Source organism: Felis catus, chromosome B4 (assembly GCF_018350175.1).
Source record: "Felis catus isolate Fca126 chromosome B4, F.catus_Fca126_mat1.0, whole genome shotgun sequence".
In the NCBI taxonomy this organism is placed as follows: Eukaryota; Metazoa; Chordata; class Mammalia; order Carnivora; family Felidae; genus Felis; species Felis catus.
In genome coordinates, this window is record NC_058374.1 from 107595731 (window position 1) to 107622664 (window position 26934).

The 26934-nt window shown below is 36.0% G+C and overlaps 2 protein-coding genes across 16 annotated transcripts in view; one reads left to right on the plus strand and one right to left on the minus strand.

Moving 5' to 3' along the window:
* Positions 1-41: 41 nt before the first annotated feature.
* On the minus strand, positions 42-26509 carry TSPAN19 (tetraspanin 19). 3 transcript variants are annotated; one of them, XM_045062124.1, is made up of 9 exons: positions 26235-26509; positions 18738-18830; positions 18579-18651; positions 15727-15851; positions 9798-9872; positions 5733-5843; positions 3426-3569; positions 2430-2513; positions 42-904 (listed from the first exon to the last, which is right to left on the minus strand). In XM_045062124.1, exons 1-9 carry the CDS (start codon positions 26343-26345, stop codon positions 836-838), a joined length of 885 nt encoding a protein of 294 aa, XP_044918059.1. In that variant the 5' UTR covers positions 26346-26509; the 3' UTR covers positions 42-835. The 3 variants fall into 3 exon arrangements, with proteins under 3 accessions (XP_044918059.1, XP_044918060.1, XP_023113572.2); XM_045062125.1 differs by lacking the exon at positions 26235-26509 and adding an exon at positions 19382-19510; XM_023257804.2 differs by lacking the exon at positions 26235-26509 and adding an exon at positions 19150-19357.
* Positions 26329-26934, plus strand: part of LRRIQ1 (leucine rich repeats and IQ motif containing 1) — a 232830-nt gene continuing 232224 nt past the window's right edge. For 11 of the 13 annotated variants that reach the window (XM_019835297.3, XM_019835298.3, XM_019835299.3 and 8 more), the window contains exon 1: positions 26329-26464. The gene's annotated coding sequence lies outside the window, so the exon portion shown is untranslated. Of the gene's footprint in view, positions 26559-26934 lie in introns of all 13 variants that reach the window. The other 2 variants (XM_045062119.1, XM_045062120.1) reach the window with 2 other exon arrangements.

The following is a 26934-nucleotide window of genomic DNA, read 5'->3' on the forward strand; positions in this document are numbered from 1 at the left end:
AGGTAGTCTTTTTGCTATAAAGAACAACAAGGATATGGTAATGCCTTTCATTTGTATAGCACTTTTTATTTGTCAAAGGATTTTTTCCCTGTTTTCACAATATCACTTTTAGGAAAATAGAACAGGTAGGCTATTTTTATACCCTTCAGAGAATTGTGCATGTAAGCCTGAACAAAATTTAAGGAAAAAGAAGAAAATGAGTAGCAAGTTGAGTATTGGGAATTCAGTGATCATTTAGGACATTTATGCTACAGTTAAAAATTGTGATTTTAATATTTTATTACTGCCACTAAAGTATACCCAAATCTCTAAAATTTTATTATCCACTTGCAAGCATTAATCAGAAGACAGAAATAAATGGTTAATTCAGTACAGAGGTCAGTGACATGAAGATTTTCAATCTTTTTTTTAAATCTCCCACAAATCAGTATCGTTTTCTTAAAATTGCAAATGCAAGGTAGATATTATAATTTTTTACTTAATTAGTATTTTCTAAGCATCATATATGTATCTTTTCTATATAGGAAACTCAAAACATATAGTGATACTTCACATTTTGAATTCAGTGTATATAATGACATCCTTGAATTCAGAAAATAACTCAAGGTAAAGTTCTGAACTGCAGAATTTGATATTTTGAAAAACAAAATGAGAATTTCATGGAGTGATTTCTTATAATATTCCATAATTCTATGTTACATATAACCAATGACTTGAATAAGTTCTAAACTTAATTAATGTAATTCAATTTTTTTTTTATTTTTGGAGTAAAAGAACACAATGTGGTTATTTTGAGAATTAGCTGGTTTCTTCTGGGTAAATTAAAGTCCAGAGATCACATTTTTGCATATACTTTATTCTTGATGTGTCTGAAGAAAGAAACAGTTAATGTGATTTGCAAAACCTAGAAGAAAAGGAAATGATAAGATATCAAAATAATAAATAAGAGTAATTTGCAGTTAAAACTTACAATACAATCCCCTACATGCATGTTTTATAGGGAAAGGATCAAAGAGTGGCCAAGTTTTGAAGTAAGGTACACATGGTTGCCAATAAGAAGTCTGCAAAGTGAGTCTTCTAGAGTAACCCAGGTGTCACCAAGTTCATTTATGAAGGGACTAACGAATAGACTTCAATTTTAATTACATGAGCTATCATTGGGCTAGATGTCATGATGAACTGTGATCTGGTTTTTGTTCATCATCTGTGTCATCAGTCCTACAAAACTGCTTCATTTTGGTGTAGAATCATTAAAGATGGTGTGCAAAGAGTAGATGATAAAATGGACCACAGGTACTATCTCCCATTCAGTCTTAAATACCCAAGCATGAACACAATGGGGAATAAACATTTTGAAAGAACATCATTAATGCATATAAAAATGTTTTAATCACCATTCTGAGACTATAGTTGTTACCAGTTGAAGAAAATTTATGGAACCTCGGGTCAATGCCTTTTTGGATCAGCATAAAATTAAATGCGGTATCCTATTCTGAACAAACCATGCATTATATATTCATTGCAGTGTTTTAGTCTACACTGTGATAATACATTCCTTCTCACAGTTTTGTTAAATCCATAGCCTTCACCTGCTTTCATCAGTCTGCACTGAGACTGGAGAATGAAGTTCTGCTTCTGAGTCTCAAATCTGTAGTTGGCACCCTACAGGTCAGCAGGTCATGGAATGTGTCTGTTTTGCTTCCCACTGAATCTCTGACCATTAATACAGTACCTGACACACAGTAGATGTTCTCCCTCCTCCAAATTTATTGACTGACTGACTGAATGAATGAATGAGTATATGAGTAACTAGTACATTTACTAATGTCAAACATTGGTCTAGATTTCCAGTCTGCCAACTTGAAGACTGCTCAATGTGGGCTCTCACTGTTGAGATATGAAGTATTATATATATATATATATATATATATATATATATATATAACATATATATATAAAACATGTATATAAGACATATGCGAAGTATATGTATACTTATACATATTTATTATATAATATATATTTAATATATAAATTTATTATATATTTATATATATTTATTATACAACACATAATAAATATATAGAATATGTTTATTATATATTATTATATATTTTATACATATATAAATACTTCATCTCTCTCTCTCTCTCTCTCTCTATATATATATATATATGTATAGATCACAAAGCAATGAAGTCACTACCTTCCAGGATGACCATTTATTAACAGGTCATCAACTTGGCTGATTTAAGGATATCACCCCTCTAGTTGGGACCCATACCTCTCTCGGATGTGAATAGTCTCAAGGTCCTGACTCCTTTTGTATAATTTGTCTGATTAGGACTCCAGCTGGTTTTTCTGCAGTTTGTTATGTATGGTTTATACTCAACTATTTTTTATCTTTAAACATATGAACAAAAGCTTACCTCTGAAGCCAAAAGTCCGAAGTTAATTCCAGTTAATGTTAAAGCATTAGCGTTATACCATGTGTTTATTTTATTTTCACAACCCTAATGAAAGAAAAGTTATTTAGACTGACTTGGGAGAGGAAAATGGTCTTATATAGAATTCTATCACAAAGAAGAAGAAACATAATACAGTAATTCACAAACTCTAAAAAGTCATTGTCTAAGTGGAGACTAGCCTTTTTAGTCCAGAGAACTTCCTCTCATAGCAGAACATCTCTGTTACTACTTTTTAAGTTGCTAAGATGTTGTGATGTAATTGAAATCAGAAATTTATTAAGTTTAGAAAGGGCTCTAATTTTCTGCACACTACTGTAATTCAGCAAGGTATGTACTATGACCGAAAATGATTATTTCCCAAATAGGAGAAGCTTAAAAAAAACCCATAATGCTCTATTTATCTGTGAATGAATTATGTAAATAAAAAATGTGTCTTACAATTAGAATAACATCAGTGTGTGAACTATATAAAATATTAGAAGTTCTTGGGATGGAAATCTTGTTGATCAGTATCCCATACCTGTAAGTAACAGACGAAACCCTGTTCTTGCTTCTACTACATTTATCTGAACACTTGTTCACTGCTGGCATCCCCTCACTTCAGTTTTTGCCAATGCTCATACCTTCTTACTTCTGGTATTGTAGCTCCCTTACCAATCCTATATGCCAGAGATTGGCCAAAAGTGCCTCCCTTTTCTGCAGTGATTCAGTAAGGAGGGTTGGGGAGAAAGGTTGATGGTATCTCAAGTTCTAGGAGCACTTAAATAACATACTCTCAGGAAGTTAAAATAGTAATTATTCATTAATTATGAGTTCAGTTTCATAAAGTAGCTTAAGAACTTAATCACTGTAAATAATAGTGTTTGTATATACAACTTTTGTTCAGCATTCTAAATTGACTTGCAAAAACAAAACAAAAAAAAAGCACTGTAAACACTTGGAAAGCCTTATCTTTACCTCTAGGTAAGTTGCATTCAGTGGCTCATCACAAAACCACTTTCTTAATGTAGAATTTGTGCAAGAACATGGCACCTGTTCTGAATTTTCTTTATTTTTATTCTTTATCCAGTCTGTGTAATTGTACTGGCCACAACACTGCAACTAGAAAAGAAATCTATAAATTTTACTATAAAATATTCAAAAGGCAGTTAATTGTGATTCCCATGTATGTTAAAATATTTTTTTCTGAAAAAGTTATTAATTCATTCTGCATTGAAATGCAGTGAATTACAAATATAAGTATAGTTTTGTTTGTTTAATCCATTACTTTGTTACTGCTTTTGTTGATGTTAACCAGAACTAAAGATCTTTACAATATAAGTGGGCTATGTTTGGATGAAATTGTTAGATCTGAATTGTTAGATCTGAACCCAGGATGGAAGGTATACCTGATTTACTGAAGCTACAAACTATGTTTGGGACTGAATACAGAAAAGGAAATCACTATAGGCATATATTTCTCTCCACTATAGCAGTAGCTATATTTTTTCTCCAGAATATGCTGCCATTTTTATTTAATTATACATAAAGAGATTCAGTGTTATTTTTACTCTCTTAGGACTAATATGTTAACTTGCAATTTTGTATTGTGTGAAAATTTTCCACAGAAAGACAAAAAAGATGAAAAGGCAAACAGCCATAGAAATGATAAAACATTGGAAAGATCTCATTTCCGATCCCATCAAGTTGAATAGGGAAGATGTGAAAGAATCAACATATATATTTGTCACCTAGAATGTAAGACAGAGTTGAAGTGAATACTTCATTGTTTTCTAAACTTGTTGTTGAATGTTATAAACATCAGTACTGCCTATGTCACAATATGTACCAACAATCATGGAAATGTTGAATGACTGAAATAATGCTTTAGAGTGTGAGTACTGAAAATGAGTTCAGTCAAATCTACATGTCTAGTCTCAATTATACTCAGGACTAGGAACTGTAAGCTTGATTCTCATTAATAATAGCAATGTCACACATAGAACTTTTTTCTTGTTTATCAGTTTATGACCATAGGAAGGTTTGGTTCTCTGCCATCAGTCCTAATGCAATCTAGAGAGGCAATACATGTACACATCATATGCATCAGGGGAAAAACAGTACGACTAAAAGCATTTATAGTTATATTTCAATTCTACTAAAATGCCTGTTATTACATATACTAAAAATAATAGCTATTTCTTTTTTTAAATTTTTTTATGTTTATTCATTTTTGAAAGACAGAGAGAGACACAGTACAAGCAGGGAAGGGATGGAGAGAGAGGTGGGGGAGGGGGTGTGGTGCACAGAATCTGAGGCACGCTCCAGGCTCTAAGCTGTCAGCACAGAGCCCATCGCGGGGCTCGAACTCACGAACCGTGAGATAATGACCTGAGCCACCCAGGCAGGCGCTCCAATGATAGTTATTTCTATGTGAGGCACCTACTATAGTAGTTAGAGTACAAAATCTAGTGCTACATTGTCTGGAATTGAATCATGTTTCTGCAACCCAATTAGCTCTATGACCCTGGGTAAGTTACTCAATTTCATAGTCCTTCATCTATAAAACGAGGATAATAGGTCTTACTTCATTGGGTTCAGAGTAGTAAATAAGTTGATACATATAAAGCACTTACAAAAAGTAAATACAAAAATTATTTTCTTTATCAAGCATTTACTAAGTTCCAGCTGGTGATCTATTCCTGTAAACCATCTGGGCAACCATACCCATTCCTGTACGCTGCCTAGAAATATTTGATGTGCAAAATAAGAATCCTAATAACATTAGCTAGCAAGTATTAATTGCTCACTATTTTCCAGATCCAAGGCTTTCTGTACATTCTATATATTATTTCATTGATTCCTGTCAACCAGAGGTAAGGGTTATTCTGTCCATTTTAAGAATATGGAATCTGAAATTAATGAGGATACTTGTCCAGGGTCAAAAAGCTAATATGTAGCAAACCTGACATTCAGGCTTAAATGGTAACTCCCATGTTTCTCTGCTGCTGGCAAGAACTGTACTCAGACTTCTGTCCCACAGGTGCAGCAGGGAAGATTACCCCACCAACACTTTTATAGGTGAGACCAGGTTAAAATGCACATCAGTTAACCAAGAATCGAAGATCTAATTTACAAAAGGAGGATAAAACTCAAGATTTGTAACTGGGAACAATGCTATTCCTCTCATTCCTCTGTTCCATCTCCCACCCTTCCCCATCTCCCTTACCCTATAGTGATCATGTTTGACATCTAATTTTTAGTTTTATGCTAATTTTCTCTTACTGTTTTCTGTAAAGCATTCAGAAAAGTCCACTTGGGTATATCTTCAGGCATATCTTTAGATCCATACTCAGCAATGATTAAGTCAACTTTATCATGCCATACTTGGTGAATCTGTTGAAAATTGCATCAAAGTCAAAATCTGAAATCCTATGGGATTTGTCTTTCTCTGATTTCGCTTAGCATAGTACTCTCTAGTTCCATCCATGTCATTGCAAATAGCAATATTTCATTCTTTTCGATGTCTGAGAAATATTCTATCGTATATATAATCACTAATTTGTACACCTGAAACTAATATTACACTGTATTTTAACTAACTGGACTTTAAATGGAAACTTGGAAAGGAAAAAAAGTCCAAATCTGAAGGAAACTTTCCTTATGGTTCCTAACAAAAGAGTATTATAGTCATTTTGCTGTTCTCTGATTATTCCTGTGTTTTCTGTTTCTTTAACTACTTTTAGCAATCTCAGTGAGTGCTGAGGCATTTGATCTTTTGCATTGTGACCTACAAGAGGAATATATGAGACTTATTTTATGACTGAAGAGAAAGTTATGTGCTATTCTCCTGAATGTCTAAGGATTCTGCTTTTCTTCTTGTACTCTCAGGAAAAATTGTGAAAAACTCTGAAATGGGCCGAAAAAGATTACTGAGTATCTTTTCAATGGAAATTAGGCTTTCTTTAGCATATTTCAGGGTCTTCTTATTTCATGAGGGTCTGTATCTTTCTCAGTTTTTAACTTATTTAACAACTTTGTAAGTTGTAGAAAACTACTGACAACTGATGCTTTATCAGAGAAATGCAGATGAATTTTTCCTGGTGGGGGGCAAATGATATCTCCTCTACCAACTGTGTTTTGTATATGTTAAGAGATAGCCTTTATAAGTGTCTTCTCTTTGGACTCTCCTTTGAACTGGTTTTTATTTCTTACTGATTCCCACATTAATCAAGATGTTAAATAAAATCACTGATCTGTGCTTGCTGTATATTTATACAAGAATTATGATTTTTAATTTAAAAAATTAAATTATGTTTTCACAATGCTATAACAAAAACAATCAGATTTGAAAGAATGGGGTGAACATGCTATTTCAAAACCTAGATATTGCAGAGGTAAATTTTAATAGTAATCTACTTAAATATTTAAAAGTTCAGGTGACTTTCATAACTAAGGTAAAACGTAGGAAGAACAGATACTATTCCGTTTTATGAACAAGGAGATAGATCCAGAATTTAGTTATTTGCTCTGTTTACATGAATAAGCATGTGGAGATGAGGCTTTTAAATATGGTTCATTTGAATTCTAGTTTAGTGATTTCTCATTGTATTATGCTATCTTTGAATAATGAAAACTAATTAACTGGTGGGAATACTACAATCATTAAACCATGTGTACAAGTTAACTCTAATGTAGTCACTTATATATCTATGCTTTAATGCATTTAAGAAGATTAGAATAATGTAGTGTTATTTAGATCTGTAAGTTATTTAATTTATTCTCTAAGTTAATTTTTATTTATTTTCATTTTTTAAATGTGCTTTTTTTAAAAAAAAAGTTTATTTATTTTAAGAGAGAGCATACGTGCACATGAATCAGGAAGGGGTAGAGAGAGAGGGAGAGAGAATCCCAAGCAGGCCCCATGCTGCCAGCATGCAGCCCTACCCGGGCCTTGAACCCACAGTGAGATCAAGACCTGAGCCAAAACCAAGAGTTGGATGCTTAACCAACTGAGCCACACAGGCCCCCTAATTTTTATTTAGGCTAGCAAATATTTTTCCATTTTATATTGTTGTAGGAAGGGGCAGGCTTATGTCCTTATTTACCCTCTGAAGCATTATTTGGGAGATCCAGAGAGCAGATAAATCACATCTTAGTACACAAGAGTATCATATCTAATCTCCATGACTTCTATAAAGAAACTCCCTCACACATATTTATTTTGACAAGGATCCTTTGTAGCCCTAGTGTACCTCGAACACTGTTGGGCGCTGTAAGTGGCATAAAAGACTTAGAAGCTCCTAGGAGCTTAATCTAGTGTGAATGTAGAAGGAAAATTGATGTAAACAGAGCTGTTACCTCTAGATTCAGTTAATAAGTGTTTGAGTCCAGACTCTGTCATTTGGCCATGATACATTTTAGCAAATATTTCTCCTCTCAAAGCCTCAGTTTCCTGTTCTAGAAAGTAGGACTAACAATGCCTCTCTAGAGGTTGTTGTGAGAATCAACAATCTAATGCCTATAAAGTGCTTATCACAGTCTCTGGCACATGGTAATTATTCTCAGGTGATCATTTTTATTCTTAAATTAAGTAGAGATGAATATGTGAATAATACTTAAGAGAGCATGGACAACACTGATAAACTAAATTTAGGTGTTAAGGATCCTGAGGTGTTATATTCAAGTTCTATCACCAGATCCAAAAGTTACAGGCCGATTGGTGGGATGTAGTGCTTTGCCACCATTACAGCTTTACAGAACTCACATACTGTGCACACACATACACACACACACACACACACACACACACACGAGAAGACATTTTAGCTCTAAATGTCAGGCCATTAACAACAAGTCCTGGGTGGCTAGATATCCAGGATAGATGCCAAGCACAGGAGAGCAAATTAAGTTGGAGGGTGATGGTGTTCTACAGGAATGAGGTTTGGTCATTGCTTAGGACTCTACATATAGAGAGATTTTTGAAGGCTAGGAAGTGTAGGAATTGATCAGGGGTTCCTTTGAAATTAATTAAGGAAAGAAAGGGAGTTCTTTTTTAAAATATTAAAAAAAATTAAAGTTTTTTTTAATTCATTTTTGAGAGAGACAGAGTGTGAGTGGGGGGGAGGGAGAGAGAGAATGAGAGAGAGAGAGAGAGAGAGAGAGAGAGAGAGAGAGAGAGAATCCAAAGCAGGCTCCAGGCTCAGAGCTGTCAACACAGAGCCTGATGTGGGGTTTGGACCCACGAGTTAGGAGATCATGACCTGAGCTGAAGTCAGACACTTAACCGATTGAGCCACCCAGGTGCCCCAGAAAGGGAGCTTTAAGTAGGTACTCAGTGACAGAAACTTTTGAAGTTGTCAGTTAGTGGTAACTCTCTAAGGGAGGTGGGTATTAACCATGCTGTACAGATTAAGACATAGGGTTAGGACTGCTAAGTAGTTTGTGGACCTCTAGTTATCTGCAGATCTGTATGACTTCAAGTCCATGCTCTTTCCTACAGGAAAATCTCCCATAATACAGAGACAGAGCATGGCTGCACTGAAACAATGTCATTTCTTTTTCTTTTTTTGAATTTTTAAGTTTATTTATTTATTTTAAGAGAGACAGAAAGTGGGGGAGGGGCAGAGAGAGAGAGGGAAAGAGAGAGAATCCCAAGCAGGCTCCGCACTGTCAGTACAGAGCCCCATGTGGGGCTCGAACTCACGAACCATGAGATCATGACCTGAGCCAAAGTTGGACGCCTAGCCAACTGAGCCACCCAGGCACCCTGAAACAATTAAATTTCTTTAAAAATAGAGGGTAACCATTGAACTTAGTAGGTAATTTTTGTTACCCAAAGGTTTTTTTCAGGCAGTTTACTATGTTTTTTTTTTAAACTTAATTTGATAAATATAAATCTCGTTGTGATTGATTATATCACTCATGACCATACCTGTACCAAATTATGCATTTCATTTCATTTAAATAACTAAATTTCAAATTCATACAAGTCTAAAGGTATTTCTTGACAAAAATAGAATATAGTAAGTCTATATAGAAAAATAGAATTGGGTTAATCATGGGAGCCAGGGTTGGCTGGGAGACAAATTTTGGATTCCCTACACCCACTATCACCCCCCATGTTCTTTGTTATTTACAACACTGTCAATATTCTGCTGAGTTAAAGACAAATTTCCTTATAGTCCATCTTTTTGATATGACCTTATATAGAATTCTGTAATATGTCCATTGAATCTTTTCTCCCACAAAGACATTTACCTTTCGCTCTTAATATAGGCTCATAGGTCTTAATAATTTAAGATGTCTAAAGTTCTTTAGGTTTCAAATAAAAGGATGATCTTTCCATACCTCTTTTTTCTTTGTGAAGATGAATCCTGAAAGTACAACTTGAACACCAAAGGCCCACATTAACAGTGCTGCATACTAAAACAAAAGAGAAATAGAGGTGGTAACTATGCTTCTACTATGTACTTTAGATGTTACAATGATGGGGAAATGCACATTATATGAAATATCCTGTCTTAAAATACACACAGGTATTGCTGGTTTCCAGCCTTCATATACATGAGTGAAGTTATTCAAACAAAAAGGCAAAGAAAAAAATCATTGAACATTTGGATAAGAGTAAGGCAGAAGTGATAGTATTCAGTGGGCACCCTAACAGACCACTTGGTCTAATGAAATTGTTGATGATCTTCCTTCATTTGGATCTAAAACTGCCCTAGAGGGGAACTCACTTAGCTGGATCTCCACTTAACGCACCATGACACTAACACTAGAAAACTCACTGAATTGTGACCTATTAGGAGAATCAAAAATGGACAAAGTAACAACAACAACAGAAAATAACAAAAGTATATGCTATAATAAGATTAAATTTGTATGTACATTTAAATTATTCCTTTGAAAACTGAAATTACTTCTCTTCAAGGACAAATGAAATTATTTGCACATTTATTTAACTATATTTTTTAAACTTATGGCCACTGCAATCTTCTTCATCATAGCAGCACATAGTAGTATATATTATCTAGAATTTATAATGATCTAAAAGAATTAGCAGTCTGAATATTTTACTAACTAAAATATAAGAATGACTCACTGTTAGTATTCTTAATTTCACATATTTTAAACATTAATACTTTAAAATAGTTAAAATGTGTTTGTTTGATATAAGTTACAAATCTTATTTTTAGAGACAAATGTTTCAGAGACAAAAATAGGGTCTTTAGATCTGTTTAGAAGTTTAGATTTCTAATACTTCTACATACATCGTCTCACTTAATCTTCACTAAAAGGAGATTTGTAGAGACAGGAAAATTGTAAAACAATACTTCATTATAAAATATTGTAAGACAATATTTTAATGTAAAATAATAAAAAAATTACTGGGCTTCTTTTTAATGGAAAGCTGGTTGTGGTCCAGTGGACTTTCCCAGTTTTCTGATCCTATGGACATATGCAATGTTACCTTTGACTAAACTATTATTCAACTCTGTATGGGGTAAACTTACAGAATTATGGTAGTAATACAAAAGTTCCTCTTCTTCAATATTACTTTGGCTATTCGGGATCTTTTGTGGTTCCATACAAATTTTAGGATTGCTTGTTCTAGCTTTGAGAAGAATGCTGGTGTAATTTTGATTGGGATTGCATTGAATGTTAGATTGCTTTGGGTAGTATTGACATTTTAACAATATTTATTCTTCAATCCATGAGCATGGAATATTTTTCCATTTCTTCATATCTTCTTCAATTTCCTTCATAAGCTTTCTAGTGTTTTCAGCATACAGATTTTTACATCTTTGGTTAGGTTTATTCCTAGGTATTTTATGATTCTTGGTGCAATTGTGAATGGAATCAGTTTCTTTATTTGTCTTTCTATTGTTTTATTATTAGTGTATAAGAATGCAACTGCTTTCTGTACATTAATTTTGTATCCTGTGACTTTGCTGAATTCATATATCAGTTCTAGCAGACTTTGGGTGGAGTCTATCGGGTTTTCCATGTATAATATCATGTCATCTGCAAAAAGTGAAAGCTTAACTTCATCTTTGCCAATTTTGATGCCTTTGATTTCCTTTTCTTGTCTGATTGCTGATGCTAGAACTTCCAATACTATGTTAAACAACAGCAATGAGAGTGGACACCCCTATTGTATTCTTGATCTCAGGGGGAAAGCTCTCAGTTTTCCCCCCATTGAGGATGATATTAGCTGTGGGCTTTTCATAAATGGCTTTTATGATCTTTAAGTATGTTCCTTCTATCCCAACTTTCTTGAGGGTTTTTATTAAGAAAGGATGCTGAATTTTGTCAAATGCTTTTTCTGCATAGATTGACAGGATCACATGGTTCTTACCTTTTCTTTTATTAATGTTATGTATCACATTGATTGATTTGCGAATATTGAACCAGCCCTGCAGCCCAGGAATGAATCCCACTTGATCATGTTGAGTAATTCTTTTTATATGCTGTTGAATTTGATTTGCTAGTATCTTGCTGAGAATTTTTGCATCCATATTCATCAGGGATATTGGCCTGTAGTTCTCTTTTTTTGCTGGGTGTCTGTCTGGCTTGTGAATTAAAGTAATGCTGGCTTCATAGAATGCATCTGGAAGTTTTCCTCCCCTTTCTATTTTTTGGAACAGCTTGAGAAGGATAGGTATTATCTCTGCTTTAAATGTCTGGTAGAATTCCCCTGGGAAGCCATCTGGTCCTGGACTCTTATTTGTTGGGAGATTTTTGATAACTGATTCAATTTCTTCACTGGTTATGGGTCTGTTCAAATTTTCTATTTCTTCCTGTTTGAGTTTTGGAAGTGTGTGGGTGCTTAGGAATTTGTCCATTTCTTCCAGGTTGTCCAGTTTGTTGGCATATAATTTTTCATAGTATTCCCTGATAATTGCTTGTATTTCTGAGGGATTGGTTGCAATAATTCCATTTTTATTCATGATTTTATCTATTTGTGTCATCTCCCTTTTCTTTTTGAGAAGCCTAGCTAGAGGTTTATCAATTTATCAATTTTGTTTATTTTTTCAAAAAACCAACTCTTGGTTTCATTGATCTGCTCTACAGTTTTTTTTAGAATCTATATTGTTTATTTCTGCTCTGATCTTTAAACAAGCAATCCTAAAATTTGTATGGAACCACAAAAGACCCCAAATAGCCAAAGTAATATTGAAGAAGAAGACCAAAGCAGGAGGCATCACAATCCCAGACTTTAGCCTCTACTACAAAGCATTAGTCATCAAGACAGCATGGTATTGGCACAAAAACAGACACATAGACCAATGGAATAGAATAGAGACCCTAGAACTGGGTGCACAAAGGTATGGCCAACTAATATTTGACAAAGCAGGAAAGAATATCCAATGGAAAAAAGACAGTCTCTTTAATAAATGGTGCTGGGAGAACTGGACAGCAACATGCAGAAGAATGAAACTAAACCACTTTCTTACACCATTCACAAAAACAAACTCAAAATGGATGAAGGACCTGAGTGTGAGACAGGAAACCATCAAAACCCTAGAGGAGAAAGCAGGAAAAAACCTCTCTGACCTCAGCCGCAGCAATTTCTTACTTGACACATCTCCAAAGCCAAGGGAATTAAAAGCAAAAATGAACTATTGGGACCTCATCTAGATAAAAACTTCTGTGCTGTAAAGGAAACAATCGACAACACTAAAAGGCAACCAATGGAATGGGAAAAGATATTTGCAAATGACATATTGGACAAAGGGCTAGTATCCAAAATCTATAAAGAACTCACCAAACTCCACACCTGAAAAACAAATAATCCAGTGAAGAAATGGGCAGAAGACATGAATAGACACTTCTCTAAAGAAGACATCCAGATGGCCAACAGGCACATGAAAAGATGCTCAATGTCACTCCTCATCAGGGAAAAACAAATCAAAACCACACTGAGATACCACCTCATGCCAGTCAGAGTGGCTAAAATGAACAAATCAGGAGACTGTAGATGCTGGAGAGTATGTGGAGAAACAGGAACCCTCTTGCACTGTTGGTGGGAATGCACACTGGTGCAGCTGCTCTGGAAAACAGTATGGAGATTCCTCAAAAAATTAAAAAAAGAACTACCCTATGACCCAGCAATAGCACTGCTAGGAATTACCCAAGGGATACAGGAGTGCTGATGCATAGGGGCACTTGTACCCCAATGTTTATAGCAGCACTTTCAACAATAGCCAAATTATGGAAAGAGCCTAAATGTCCATCAACTGATGAATGGATAAAGAAGTTGTGGTTTATATACACAATGGAATACTACTTGGCAATGAGAAAGAATGAAATATGGCCTTTTGTAGCAACATGGATGGAACTGGAGAGTGTTATGCTAAGTGAAATAAGTCATACAGAGAAAGACAGATACCATATGTTTTCACTCTTATGTGGATCCTGAGAAACTTAACAGAAACCCATGGGGGAGGGGAAGGGGAAAAAAAAAGTTAGAGAGGGAGGGAGGCAAACCATGAGAGACTCTTAAAAACTGAGAATAAACTGAGGGTTGATGGGGGGTGGGAGGCAGGGGAAGGTGGGTGATGGGCATTGAGGAGGGTACCTGTTAGGATGAGCACTGGGTGTTGTATGGAAACCAATTTGACAATAAATTTCATATTAAAAAAAGAGTTCCTTGTCCATAGCAATGCAATTCCTATTAATGGAAATGCAAACAAATACAGTCTATAGAGAATATAAATCTCCAAAATCTTATTCTCATTCAACTAGTTGTTACTTCTTACTGGTTCCCTTAATGATTAATTATTTAAATAAAGTCTCTGACACATGTTTGTGCACATATATATGACTCATGATTTTTACCTTTGAAAATTCCCTTCTAGTAGTAGTTAGATATTTATAGTAATAAGAAAAATTCAGTGTTTTTTATTTGTTTTAGCACTTAGAGAGTACAGTGAGATACTGCCCAAGAACTTCTAAAAGAGGGAAGTAAAACTGCCCCTAAGCCTTAAATTGTGAAACAATATTTATTCAATTGGAGTAAGGGTATGAAAATCGCCATTAAGCCAAGGAAAGTGCTTAGGCGTATAAAATTTGCCCATAAGTTGACTGCATGAATTAACATGGTAATGTATCCATCAGAAAAGTATTGGTAAATTCAGAGAATAGTAAACGTGACATGATTGCACAAAGTAGTAGTGCCCTTCATTGGAGCCTCCAGACAAGAGTGTGGTGTCTTGGCTTCAGGACCTACTTTGTGCATTCCTTTTGATGAGGTCTATCAGGCTTTCTCAGTCATAGGCCATTAATATCACAATCCCATAAGGCTGAAACTTATAAGATGTTTGTTTCCCTCCCTCTAGATTCCCCCCTTCTTTTGTTTTGTCAAACAAATACAATATTCAACTGCAGCCATTGTGTCTCTTACCAGGAAGAATGCAGAAATACTTAGCTTTTATGTAGCACTGAAAGGCTGGGTGGTCACTCTGGACACTGGTTATCAATCTACACTGGCTGCCACGACAACTCTCACTTTCCCAGCTCACGATCGTGATCCTTCGGGGTCTACTCATTCTGCTGTTTGAATGGCCTAAGGTGGCAAAGGCAGATCTGCTCTTGTTTGGCAAGAGAGCTCCTGTGAATTAAAACTGATTTGATTTAAAGAAAATGGCAAAAGCCGTATTTCATCTGAGCCTGTGAATCGTGATCTTTAGCTGCCACATGTGTGGTAAATGGCTCATGTTCAGGTCTATATTCCTAATTATAATTTATCTTTCCACATATATGGCTAGGGAGAGATAGTGTGCCAGCCAGATGCCAGAGTCTGGCCCTCTCAGCAGTTATATTTCCCTTTGTTAAATAATAAATTGCAATCTCAGTTATAAGTTAGCTTTCCACATGGCAGTCCCACAGGGAGATGTGCTAACTGAAGGACATGGTTTCTTTCGTCTTGCTAAACTACATTGCTCATTGACTTTAATAGTTTATTTGGATTTTAGTCTTCAGATTGTTATGTTTGGTTAATTGTAGTTCACCCCAGGAGATGGATTCCTATTGACTTTGTTTGGAAAATTAACATCTAAGGGTGCAAGGGCAGAGGTCCAGATCCACGGAAAACTCACCAAGAACATTCTATCTAGAAAAGTTTCTTGAGAGGAGGTGCTTAATTTACCTTATTCCCTGGGAAACACTATACTGAGGTGTTATGGTGATGTAAATGATTATTGCTCATTTCGTGACTTGGACACTCTAAATCAAAGATACAGATTCATTCAGGCTGTTAAAATGAAATACATACCAGGATTAGGAGCCATCTGATTTCATTGTGAATTCCCAAATAACCCAAAAGACAAAGAAGAACAATAGCAGATCCAGTTCCAGTCAAAATTTGAAAAATATATACTATCAGGTGATTATTTTCATCTGTGGAAACCACAAAATAAATGATTATCAAGTGGTATCAAAATCCTACTTAATAATATATGCAGTAACCCAAGATTCTGTAAGCAGTTGTCGCCAACCAGTAGGATTCTCTCTCTCTCTCTCTCTCTCTCTCTCTCTCTCTCTCTCTCTCTCTCCTTCTCTCTCTCTCTTTTTACTTCATTCTGGAACCTCTTATTTAGTCTTGGTGACTTTTCTTCCATTAATGACATGATAAAAAAATTCTTCAATCTCAAAAGATCTCTTTCCTTTTATCTTATTGATCTTCACTGTCTTCTATGAAAGAAATTTTTTTCCCCTAAGGTGAAACTTTTATGTTTAATGTATATCCAAACACTTATGAACTTATTTGAGTATCTAATATGTGTGGGTCAATTTTCTTATAAGAAACTGAGTTTATTGGTAATATGACTGCGTTGAAATTGTATTTTATTCTCTCTCCACCTAGACTGAGCTCTCTGTGCTAGAGACTATATATATTTATACAGTCAACAGACTAACTGTTAAATGCTTAGTGTTATGACACAGACTGTGGAACACTGAGTGCTTACCAAATATTTGTTAAAAAAAAAAAAGGAAGAAGAAATAAATTAAATATGCCCTAGGTTTTATGGGAGAACAGTGGAGGCAGTGGTGTGCTGGAGCCAGTTTGTTCTGGCTCATAAACGCCAACTGTTACATTTTCACAAAATTTGTAAGCCAACTTAGCTCACGGTGACACTGTGAAATCAGCCATCGTGACATTACGTATTTAAACCACAGAAATCAGTAAATACCATAAATCAAGACTTTCTCTCCCAGAACTGGTTGTTAAATATTTACCAGCACACCCCTGTGTACATGAGCATCTGATCCAGGAGGGGGAGGAGGTTGGAGAGTATAGGTAGGCAAGATTGCTGGAGAAGGCAACACTGAGCATGGGCTTTAAGTGATAACTGAATATATCTAGATTGGAATGATAGAACAGCACAGTAGGTGTAGGAAATTCAGCTTTGCTGGCACTTAGGGTTTGAAGCAGGTGAAATCAGGCAGGTTTTCAGGGGCCAAATTATGCACACTTTGTATGCTCTACCCAGCCTTTCTCACTGAAATTAAACTCCACGAGGACAAAGTATTTACCTTTCTTGTACACTACCGTATCCTCAGCTTACAGGATCATCCCTAACATATAGAAGACACTCTGTAAATACTTGTCATATGAATGAATAAGTGCAGTGGGGAGCCAGAGAAAAGCTTTTAATGTTGTATGGATGGATTTTCATCTTAAATTATTTCACGGGCATCTGGAAGATGGTTGAGGAAGGAGATCAGAACACAAGGCTATTGGATGCTATTACTATGGCAGAGGGAAGATGGGAACCTCACGCAGCATGGTGTTATTACAAATGGAGAGGTGAAGGCAGAATAGTGTTTAAAAAAGGGTAAGTTAATTTAAAGTTGCAGATAAAAGGGAGGGGAGGACCCAACCAGTTTCTTGCCACAAACTGGTTCTTTTCAGTTCCATGTCTTGCAACCTTAACTGAGATTTCACTAAATACATACTTTCAAATATATAATTTTTAAGAGAAGTATCTCTCAATTCCATAATGGAGGGAAAGAAGAAAGGAAATGACTTTTGCTCCACTGTAACTACTATGTTACCAAATTAGATGCTGTATGGGAAGTGCTTAGCCCAGTGTCTGGCACAGAGTCAACATAAATAAGTGGAAGCTATTATTGCCTCTCTTCTGGGGAAGGAAAAAAAAAAGACAGAAAGGTTGTCGTAAGATCTCCACACACCCCTGTACTCTGAGCAAACCACTAATGCACTCAGACATCATGAATACTTTCCCATAAGCAAAGTATGCAAATGGAAGAGAATAAAGTTACTAGGCACTTAGGTGTAGCTGAAGTTTAAATTGTTCAATACTTTGTAGCACTTTATTACCTATTAAACTTTTTTACTCAGCTTTCATTTTCCTACAAACATATTTTATCTTACTTGAAATCCACTAAGAAAGACGTTGGCCTGCTTTTTGTCATATTTTTAAGGATTAACAGTACTGTTTAATAAAACTCACTGAGGTAATGGATATAATCTAAATCTGCACTTGTCTCATAAGGTAGCCATACCCAACAGCCGCATCTGGCTATTGAGCACTTGAAACTGTGGCTTCTTTCCCTCCCACCAAAGAGATGTATATAAAAATAATCTTTAGGCTATTAAACTTCAGTCCACAGTGACCACAGCATACCACAAAATGGCAAAATAAAGATTTTTTTTATCAAGTTACCGGCATTTAATTATTTTATTCATTTTGGATAATATTATATTTTATTTGTAACCATGTGATGGTGAGAGCAGATGGTCATTGAGTTTTAAAAGAAATTATTTAACCTGGGCACTATCACATATGTGGATCTCCATTATCTTTTCATCCAGAGTTTATTAGAACAATCCAGTCTTCCATTTCTCTCATAGCTCTTGTCCAGCCAAAGTTCCTAGTTCTCTCTCACCAGATTCATTCTCCTTTATGATCTTGGTTTTAAGTCCTATTAGTTAGAGATGTTTCTAAAACCAATTGGCAAAGAGGTTCATAGGGAAAAAATTGAACAATACTCAATGAAGTTTAGAGAAATACTGCCACCTGCTGAATAAAACATGTACGCAATTATTTAAAATGGAATGCCTGAGTTCACAAAGAGAGCAAAAGAAAAATAGATACATACCCAAAGCTGTGAAAAAAATATTTCTGTCTAATAAAAGCCATGCACCAAATCCCAATAATAAAAGTCCAAGAACCTACAGAAAAGACAGTCGATTATATTTTTGTGATTGCCAATAAAAATGCATTACATTTACTTTACTAAATAATTATAGAGTCTTACCAAGAAAGCTCCATTAATGAGATTAAGAAAGTATTTAAAAATTAATATTTTGTTTTTTCTTAACATTCTTTTTCCCTCCAGATATTGGTGTTTCTGAAAAGATAACCACAACTTTTACTATTAAGTCACCACAGTACAACTTTAAATAGTTCTGCCTATTCATATCATTTATTTACACATTTTTCTTCTTATACCAGTTGTCAATGTAACATTCCCCTCCACCCTCCAGAATATAGGGACATGCTGAAGACATCTTGAAATGAGGTCTGTCTTTTCTATCTGCACCAGGGAGTTGAGAACAAGAATTTGTATAACAAATTGGCATTTGTATAACATGCCAATAGGCACCTTACTAAACTTCTTGCAGTTTTCAGAAAGTAATATATTTTATTTTGTTCTTATTTTAACACACCTTCCTTGCTGGGAAGCTTTCCTTCACCTCGGCTTGTCCCTCCCTTTTTTCCAGAATAATGCCTCTGTGAGACCTCTGAGTAGGTCTTGTGTACCAGTATACTCCCAGAGTTTATCACATAGTAGCTACTCAATAGATATCTATTGAATGAATAAATGAGTAGATGAATTAGATTATTTTATTAGTGCATAATTTAATTTAGTGTACAATGGAAAGAATAAAACCAACTTACAGCTGTGTTAATTAAAAGTTACTTATTTAAGGGTGCTTGGCTGGCCCAGTCAGTAGAGCATGTGACTCTTGATCTCTGGGTGGCTCTGTGGGTTGGGTGTCTGACTCTTGGTTTCAGCTCAGGTTGTGATCTCACAGTTTTTGAGATCAAACCTTACATTGGGCTCTGTGCTGGCAGTGTGGATCCTGCTTGGGATTCTCTTTCCCTTTCTTTCTGCCTCTCTCTCTCAAAATAAATAAATAAACTTAAAAAATTCTCTAAAAATTACTTAATTTAGTTTCCTAAAACTTTTATGGGAAAGTCAACTCCTAGACCATTGGTTTTTGGTGCTTTATTAGATATGAATGCTTTAAATTTTCTTGGGCATGTTTCTGGGTTTTCTCTTTTCCTTCACTGTTTCAATTCTACCTAGTACCATAGTTTACAGTGTTTTAGCACATGCAGTGTATAATTAAGATGATGAAAGCAGATTTAATAAGACTAATTTGAAGCTACTTGTCTCTATTTGCTAAGATCTATTTGTTGAATTGAAGGATGCCCTGAAAAGTGGAGGACTAAGAGATGTCTAGGTTAGAGTCTACACACTTCCCCTCCCTACTCTCACTTGAGGTCAGATTCCTCCCTAAAACTCCACACTTCTTCTTCCCAGCTGAAGGAGTCTCTCCAGGTTTTGTCTTCTATCATCTTCTTTGAAGTCTCCTACTGCCATTTAGTTTCTCCAGTTTCTGTCCTCCAGTCTTATTTTTAGATTCCTTCAGTGTCTGGCCTGTTTGGATAGAAGAATCAGTTGGAAAGACTAACTGGTTTTTATTTCAGTTTCTCCCTAAGATGCTGTAGATATATGATTGTGTCTTCACTTCTATTTACTTCAGCCTATGAGGATATTGGTATGCTCTCCTACAGCCTAAACAAGTTCTCAGCCTAAACAAGTCCTGTTCCTCTGTGAATGAGAAAGAGAAAGTAGACTAGTGAACAAGAACACTGAAGTAACTCTGGTGTGAAATATTGAGAGACAAAGATTTGGCCGTTGATTTGGTAATAATTAGTATGTTAGAATCAGGGCTAAAATGCTTTATCAAAAGATCCAAATACAAAAATAAACTGAAGCTTATTTCTCTTTCAGTCCAAGGTGGGTAACTTGTTCTTTTCTAGGAAATCATCTTAGGGACTTGGGGCTTGCTCCAGCCTATTCCATATCTGACTCTCAGATTTGTTCACAGGGTCACACTTTATAGCCAGCAGAAAGGAAATGGGGGGAGGGGGTGCGCCTGGGTGGCTCAGTCAGTTAAGCCTCTGCTTTCAGCTTAGGTCATGACCTTACAGTTCACATGTTCGAGCCCCATGTCAGGCTCTCTGCTGTCTGCACAGAGCCTGCTTTGGATTCTCTGTCTCACTCTCTCTCTCTGCCCGTCTCTGCTCATGCTCTGTCTCTCAAAAAGAAATAAATAAGTAAACTTAAAAAAGGAAAGAAAGGAAAGGAGGATGAGCAAACTCGGCAAGCATCTTTTAATCAAGTGGGATGAAAGTTGCACACTTCTCTCCTGTACATATTCCGCTGGCACATACTTAGGTCTCAATGGAGGTGGAGTCAACTATGTGCCCAAGATGAAGGAAAGAATTGAATTAGGGTGAAAAGAGCCAAACAAAATACCAAGCAGTTAGGGAAGGGCATTGTAAGAGATCATTATAGGGAGAAATGGAGGGCTTGGATACAGTTTCAGGATGGGTTACCATGAAAAAGAAAGAATCAGAGATAATCAGAATGATTCCTGTAGGATGGGTAAATAAAAGAATAGTGATAAGCACTGGCAATAGAGAAATTGGGGGAAAATTATAAATTTCATTTTTAGTAAATGAGTTTGAATTAGAAGAAGATATCTCCTAATATATCATGTGGTTAACCACTGGAAATGGAGTGCAAGTAAATAGATATCATAGGCAATGTGGGAATTATTCACAGGGAGCTGATGTCATGGGAATGAATGAAAGAGAGTGGGATTGACTACAGATAAAAGTGAGCAGAGATTTGATAATAAAAAATGACATCATTAGGAATTTCAATTTTTTAATGCAGACTTCTACAAAATGAGAACATAAGGAAAGTATGATCTCATGGAAATCAATAGAGGAAACATTTTCTAAAATAATGTTGCATGACATAGAGGTAAAAAGGGTAAGAATGCAATATTCTCAAAGTCAGCCAACTTGGTAAGAAGGCTGCTCATGGTACCTTCAAAACAGCAGTGTTTTAGTCTTTTTGGGTTGCTCTAACAGAATACCACAGACTGGGTGGCTTATACACAAAAGAAATTTATGTCTCACAGTCTTGGAGGTTGGAAGTCTGAGATCAGGGTGCCAGCGTGCATGGCTGGAAGCCTTCTTCCAGGTTTCAAACTTCCTCTTGTATCTTCCTGTGGGGAAAGGGGCTAAGGAGCTCTGTGGGATCTCTTTTATAAGAGCGCTAATTCCACACATGATGGATCAACCCATGACCTAATCACCCCTTAAAAGTCCCATTTTCGAAAAAGTACCATCACATTGTGTATAAATATTGCAACGTGTGAAGTGTGGGGAAATACAAACTTTCAGATCACAGCAAGCAGTTCACGTCAAAGAGTTAGAAGACAACAAATAGGGTGTCTAAGCAACAAGTCAAGGAAGCCTGTAGCCATATTTGCACAGAATGAGAACAGGGGATGGTCATATGCTGATCTTTCCAGTCACAAGCCCCACATACTGGAAACAACATTAATGAAAATAAAGACGTGCTAACACAAAGATACACAAGTTCTTATTTAAATATTTGTAGTGTGGAAGAACTTTGTATTATTGTCATTATTTTATTATAGACAGAGAATTTGTTTTTAACTTAATCAAATAAGGTCCTGGTGTGGCATTTCTTTTGTTCATTTCCTGATTAGTTAATTAATGGTCCAATAGCTGAGATATTTATTAGTAGTATTAAAGCTACAGGGAAAGACAATTTACAATGATTTCCCTATTCATAGGTGTCATTTTTCACTAGTTAAGTAATAGTCTAATTACTTTTTATTATCATTTTTAAGTTGCTTCTGAGTGCCAGGAGATAGAGGCAAAAAAATGAATAAACAACCTGTCAGGGAGTCAAATATCAAAACCTGGGGCCAACTCTTAATTCTGTGTTTGAGGTGTGGGGACAGGGAATAAGCACAACTGGGAAGTTTCAGAGAGAAGATAAATTTGAGATAATCCTTGAAGGATGCTTAAGAAGGTCCCAGTCAGACAAAAATGGGGTAGACAAAGGAAGATTTCAAGACAGATGGAACACTGTGTTCACAAGCTTTACAATGAAGTGTGTGGGGGCATGGGTCGAATGGCAAGAGATGAACAATAAGGCTAGAGAAGTAGATTCAGTAAAGATTGTGAAAGATCAGGTACGCTTTGCTAAGAAATGACTTTTATTTTTCTGCAGGTATTGGAAACCATATTTCCATCATCAGCGTGGAAGTCAAATTAGAAAAGAAACCTAAGACAGCGAGATACTTTATGAAGCTGATGTACTAGTTCACAACAAATGAATGTAGTCTAAAGTACAAGATAGTTGTGGGGATGGAGAACAGTACCAGGATGTGAGAGAAACAACAGGTGGTAGAATTGCCAGCAGTGGGATGTTAGAAAAAGCCCAAAACAACACTTGAAACCAGGTCTATAGAGCTTAAGTACTTGGGCTAGCAACATTATGCCATGTTTTACAATATGTCATTTATATGGGTTGCCTTGACCATCAAAGTTTATCCCCAGGATTGTCAATGACCAAAGAGACTCAGGAAGGTAAAATAATCTTCGTGAGTTCACCTAGTTAATATTTGGCAGAGCTGAGAGTCAAACCCATAGATATAAACCACTTTCTTGCTACTCTTTCCAGGCCCCCATGTCATCATCTGCAAATGTAGATTATAGGAACATCAAAGGGATGTTGTGAAAACAAGATATGATGTGTTAAACAAGATTATGTTTGTAAAGCACTTAGTCTAGTACTGGGCTAAATGTTATTATGGTACAGTGATCTTTTCTTTGAAAAAATATATTAGAGAGAAAGAGAATGTGAACAGGGGAGAGGGGCAGAGAGAGAGAGAGAGAGAGAGAGAGAGAGAGAGAGAGGGAATAGAGAGAGAGAGAGAGAGAGAGAGAGAATCTCAAGTAGGTTTCATGCTCAGCATTGAGCCCAAGGCAGAGCTCCATCCTATGACCCTGGGATTATGACAGGAGCCAAATTCAAGAGGCGGATGCTCAACTAACTAAGCCACCCAGGTGCCCCTAGAATACTAATCTGATACAAGGGAGGTGCACACGAGGTTGGGAAATGGGATGGGAACTGTAGGAAAGTGATGAACTCAAGTAGGTAGTCATGTCAGCTGCAGACAGAGAGCACCAAAAGGGTTAGAGGAGGAACTTGAGAGTCCGCAATAGTCTTTAAATGGAAAAAGAGAAGCAGAGGTCTAAGAATCCAACACTACAGGTCACATATTAAAACTATTATTACTCAATAGTCATCCTCAAGAAAATAAAACAAACACCTGGTATGCAGCTATTTGAGAACTATAATGATACTCTGGGATATTTAAATTTTATCACTGCTGAATAAAAACTAAGACAACTGTTGAACAATGTTTTTAAACTAAAGTAATCTCACTACTCAACTAACATTTCCAAAGAAATCTTTCCTTGTTAGATATCAGAAGAACAAATAGTTCTCTTTCATCCTTTTATTTCCTCAATGAATATTATGTGCTCTCTAAGGGAAATATATTGTGTTAGGTCAATCGGCTATAAATACAATCATTCAGATACTTTTCAAAACAAGAGCAGAATTTAATGAAAAGAAAGTTATGTATTAAAAAGGAAAAAAAATGCAGGTTAAAATGTTGTAGACAAACTAACCTGCTCAATTTTAGACTATGCTTTCTAGGAAGATTGCAATGAAATAAGTTTATGTTAAATGCTGCATAGTTAAGCAATAGTTTCTTTAAAAATTTTTTTTAATGTTTTATTTATTTTTGAGACAGGGAGAGACAGAGCATGAACAGGGGAGGGTCAGAGAGAGGGAGACACAGAATCTGAAACAGGCTCCAGGCTCTGAGCTGTCAGCACAGAGCCCGACGCGGGGCTCGAACTCACAGACCGCGAGATCATGACCTGAGCTGAAGTCGGCGGCTTAACCGACTGACCCAGGAGCCCTGTTAAGCAATAGTTTCAAGTTAAATTGACTTATAATCTGTAACTATTTGGGGTGCTTGGCTGGCTCAGTTGGTTAAGCAGCCGACTTCACCTCAGGTCATGATCTCGCAGTTTGTGGGTTCCAGCCCCAGGTCTGGCTCTGTGCTGACAGCTCGGAGCTCAGAGCTCAGAGCCTGAAGCCTGCTTCTGATTCTCTGTCTCCTCTCTGCACTTCCCCTGCTCTCTCTCTCTCTCTCTCTCTCTCTCTCTCTCACTCTCTCTCTCAAAACAAAACAAAACACACAAAACATAATATGTAACTATTTGAGATAATTGTTGTATTTTATTTCTTAATTCGTGATATTAATGACAGCTAAGTAATGACTAATTGATAGGGTTGTCAGTTTTCTTCCAAGGTAAAAAAATAACATAAGAATATAATAAGTGTAGTAACGTGCACCATGGATGAATTTATCCTCAGAAGAACTCTAAATATTTTTCTCTTTTGCTAATCAGTTTGTTTGTCAGGGTAAGATTTAAGAAAAAAAGCAATTTAGACATTACATTCAAATAAGTTGACTACTAAGTTAGCTATTTAAAATTAGTTCTGGAAATTAATTGATTACTAATGTATTGATATTTTTTAAGAAAAGCGTGAATAGTTTCATAATTACAAATAAAACCAATCTTAAGATTTTTACATGTGAATTTCAATATGATTCGATAGCCTGAATGTTTTCAATGAAGAATTTGAATAGTCTGCAAATTCGCAACAAAACTAAACTAAAAACAAAGAAAAAATGGCACTTGAGCATGGATTTTGATAATAAAAAATATCCTAACTTTTAATTAGATTTGAAACCAGAGGTAGTTTATTTTTCAAAATCATTACCGTTCTTGAGTGAGGCACTGTGTTTTTTAATATCAAAAATCTACTTACTTCTCATTGTATATTATTCATTCTTGTGTTGATGGCAATGTTAGTTGTTACCAGGAAATAGTCTATTTTCTTTCAAAGGCTCAGTGAAATGTTTGCGTTTAGTTTATCGTATCTCAGATATCTTTTACAATTATGCTTAGACACTTCCTCTTGGAATTTAATACTTTGCAAACTTAAAAAATTTAAAATCAGAAATACCTGTTATTAACTAAAATAAAGTTCACATTTTGTACACTATGTATTTGCTCCACACAAAAAGAAACTCAGATGAATTTTAAAGTTAAAATTAAATAGCATGATATATACTTAAGCTTAAAATTTTGTATGAAAATAGTGGGTGTCACTGTCAATATTTTACAGTAAAACATATTCCAGAAAAGAATTTTTAAATATTTTCACCCTATACATTGAGAGGTTTTTGGTAGGCATTGAGTGATAATTGACTTATTTACTTTTCCTTTTAAAAATAAACTGCTGTCGTGTAAAGCAAAGGCTTTATTGACTTCTTTTCCACACTTCCCGCCCCACAAATCACTATTCAAGATTAAGGTTTAGTGGCAGGACCAGTTTATACATGGACAAATGAACATTCTCTAGATGGAAGTAATAAATATAGATCAGAAACAGTTAAAAGGTCAGGCTACCTCCACTTGGCTAATTGTAACAAAATGTTTCTTTATTAAATACTTTCTAAAAGTGTTTAAATGTTAAACTTACCTGGAAAAAATGTGAAGTTCCTCGTCCAACTCCTGAGATGCAGCTTTCGTTGCAATTTCGAGCGGAGACAGTTTGTCCTACTGGGGCACCGGTAAGAAAAGACCGGTCCATCTTCCTTGGGATTGGCTGTTGTCGTGGTTACGCTTTGTTTGGAGTCTCTGCGCGCTGTCTTCCAACCCAGCCGAGGGATTTAGCCGCTCGTGGGTGAGCCGGAGCCCCTCAAAGCTGGGGTAGGTGGCGCGGGAGGCGACACAGAGCTGTGGGAGCGGGGAGCGCAAACGGAGCCGGGCACCTCTCCGCCGAGGCCAGGCTTTAGGAAAAACGGTGGGGCCCGCGGGCTGAAGGGGTGGCTGCGCGAGTCTAGGCTCTCTTAGATTTTGGAGATTTCGTGGCTCACTCAAAACTTTCGTGGCTCACTCAAAACCGTAACGATCTAGGGAGATTTCTATAATTACCTTTCTTCCCCCTCCCTAAATGACACTTCCTTTCTTCCCTCCTTCCCCGCCTTTCCTTTCCTTTCCTTTCCTTTCCTTTCCTTTCCTTTCCTTTCCTTTCCTTTCCTTTCCTTTCCTTTCCTGTTTTCCTTCATAATTTGTAGTTGCCTTTTAAAGTAGATTCCCCTCCCTTATCTTTATAGTTGAAGAACAATAGTTGAAAGTGGAGTTCTTTAAGATTTCCCATCTTTGGCAGCTTTAAGTAG

What these genes read in the sequence shown, in the direction of transcription:
- TSPAN19 (XM_045062124.1), bottom strand. Translation starts at nt 26,345, where the DNA reads ATGGACCGGTCTTTTCTTACCGGTGCCCCAGTAGGACAAACTGTCTCC. An exon ending in GAACTTCACATTTTTTCCAG is followed by an intron (nt 18,831 to 26,234) that starts GTAAGTTTAACA and finishes TTATCTTTTCAG; the next exon opens with AAACACCAATATCTGGAGGG. An exon ending in TATTTTTTTCACAGCTTTGG is followed by an intron (nt 15,852 to 18,578) that starts GTATGTATCTAT and finishes TGGTTTCCACAG; the next exon opens with ATGAAAATAATCACCTGATA.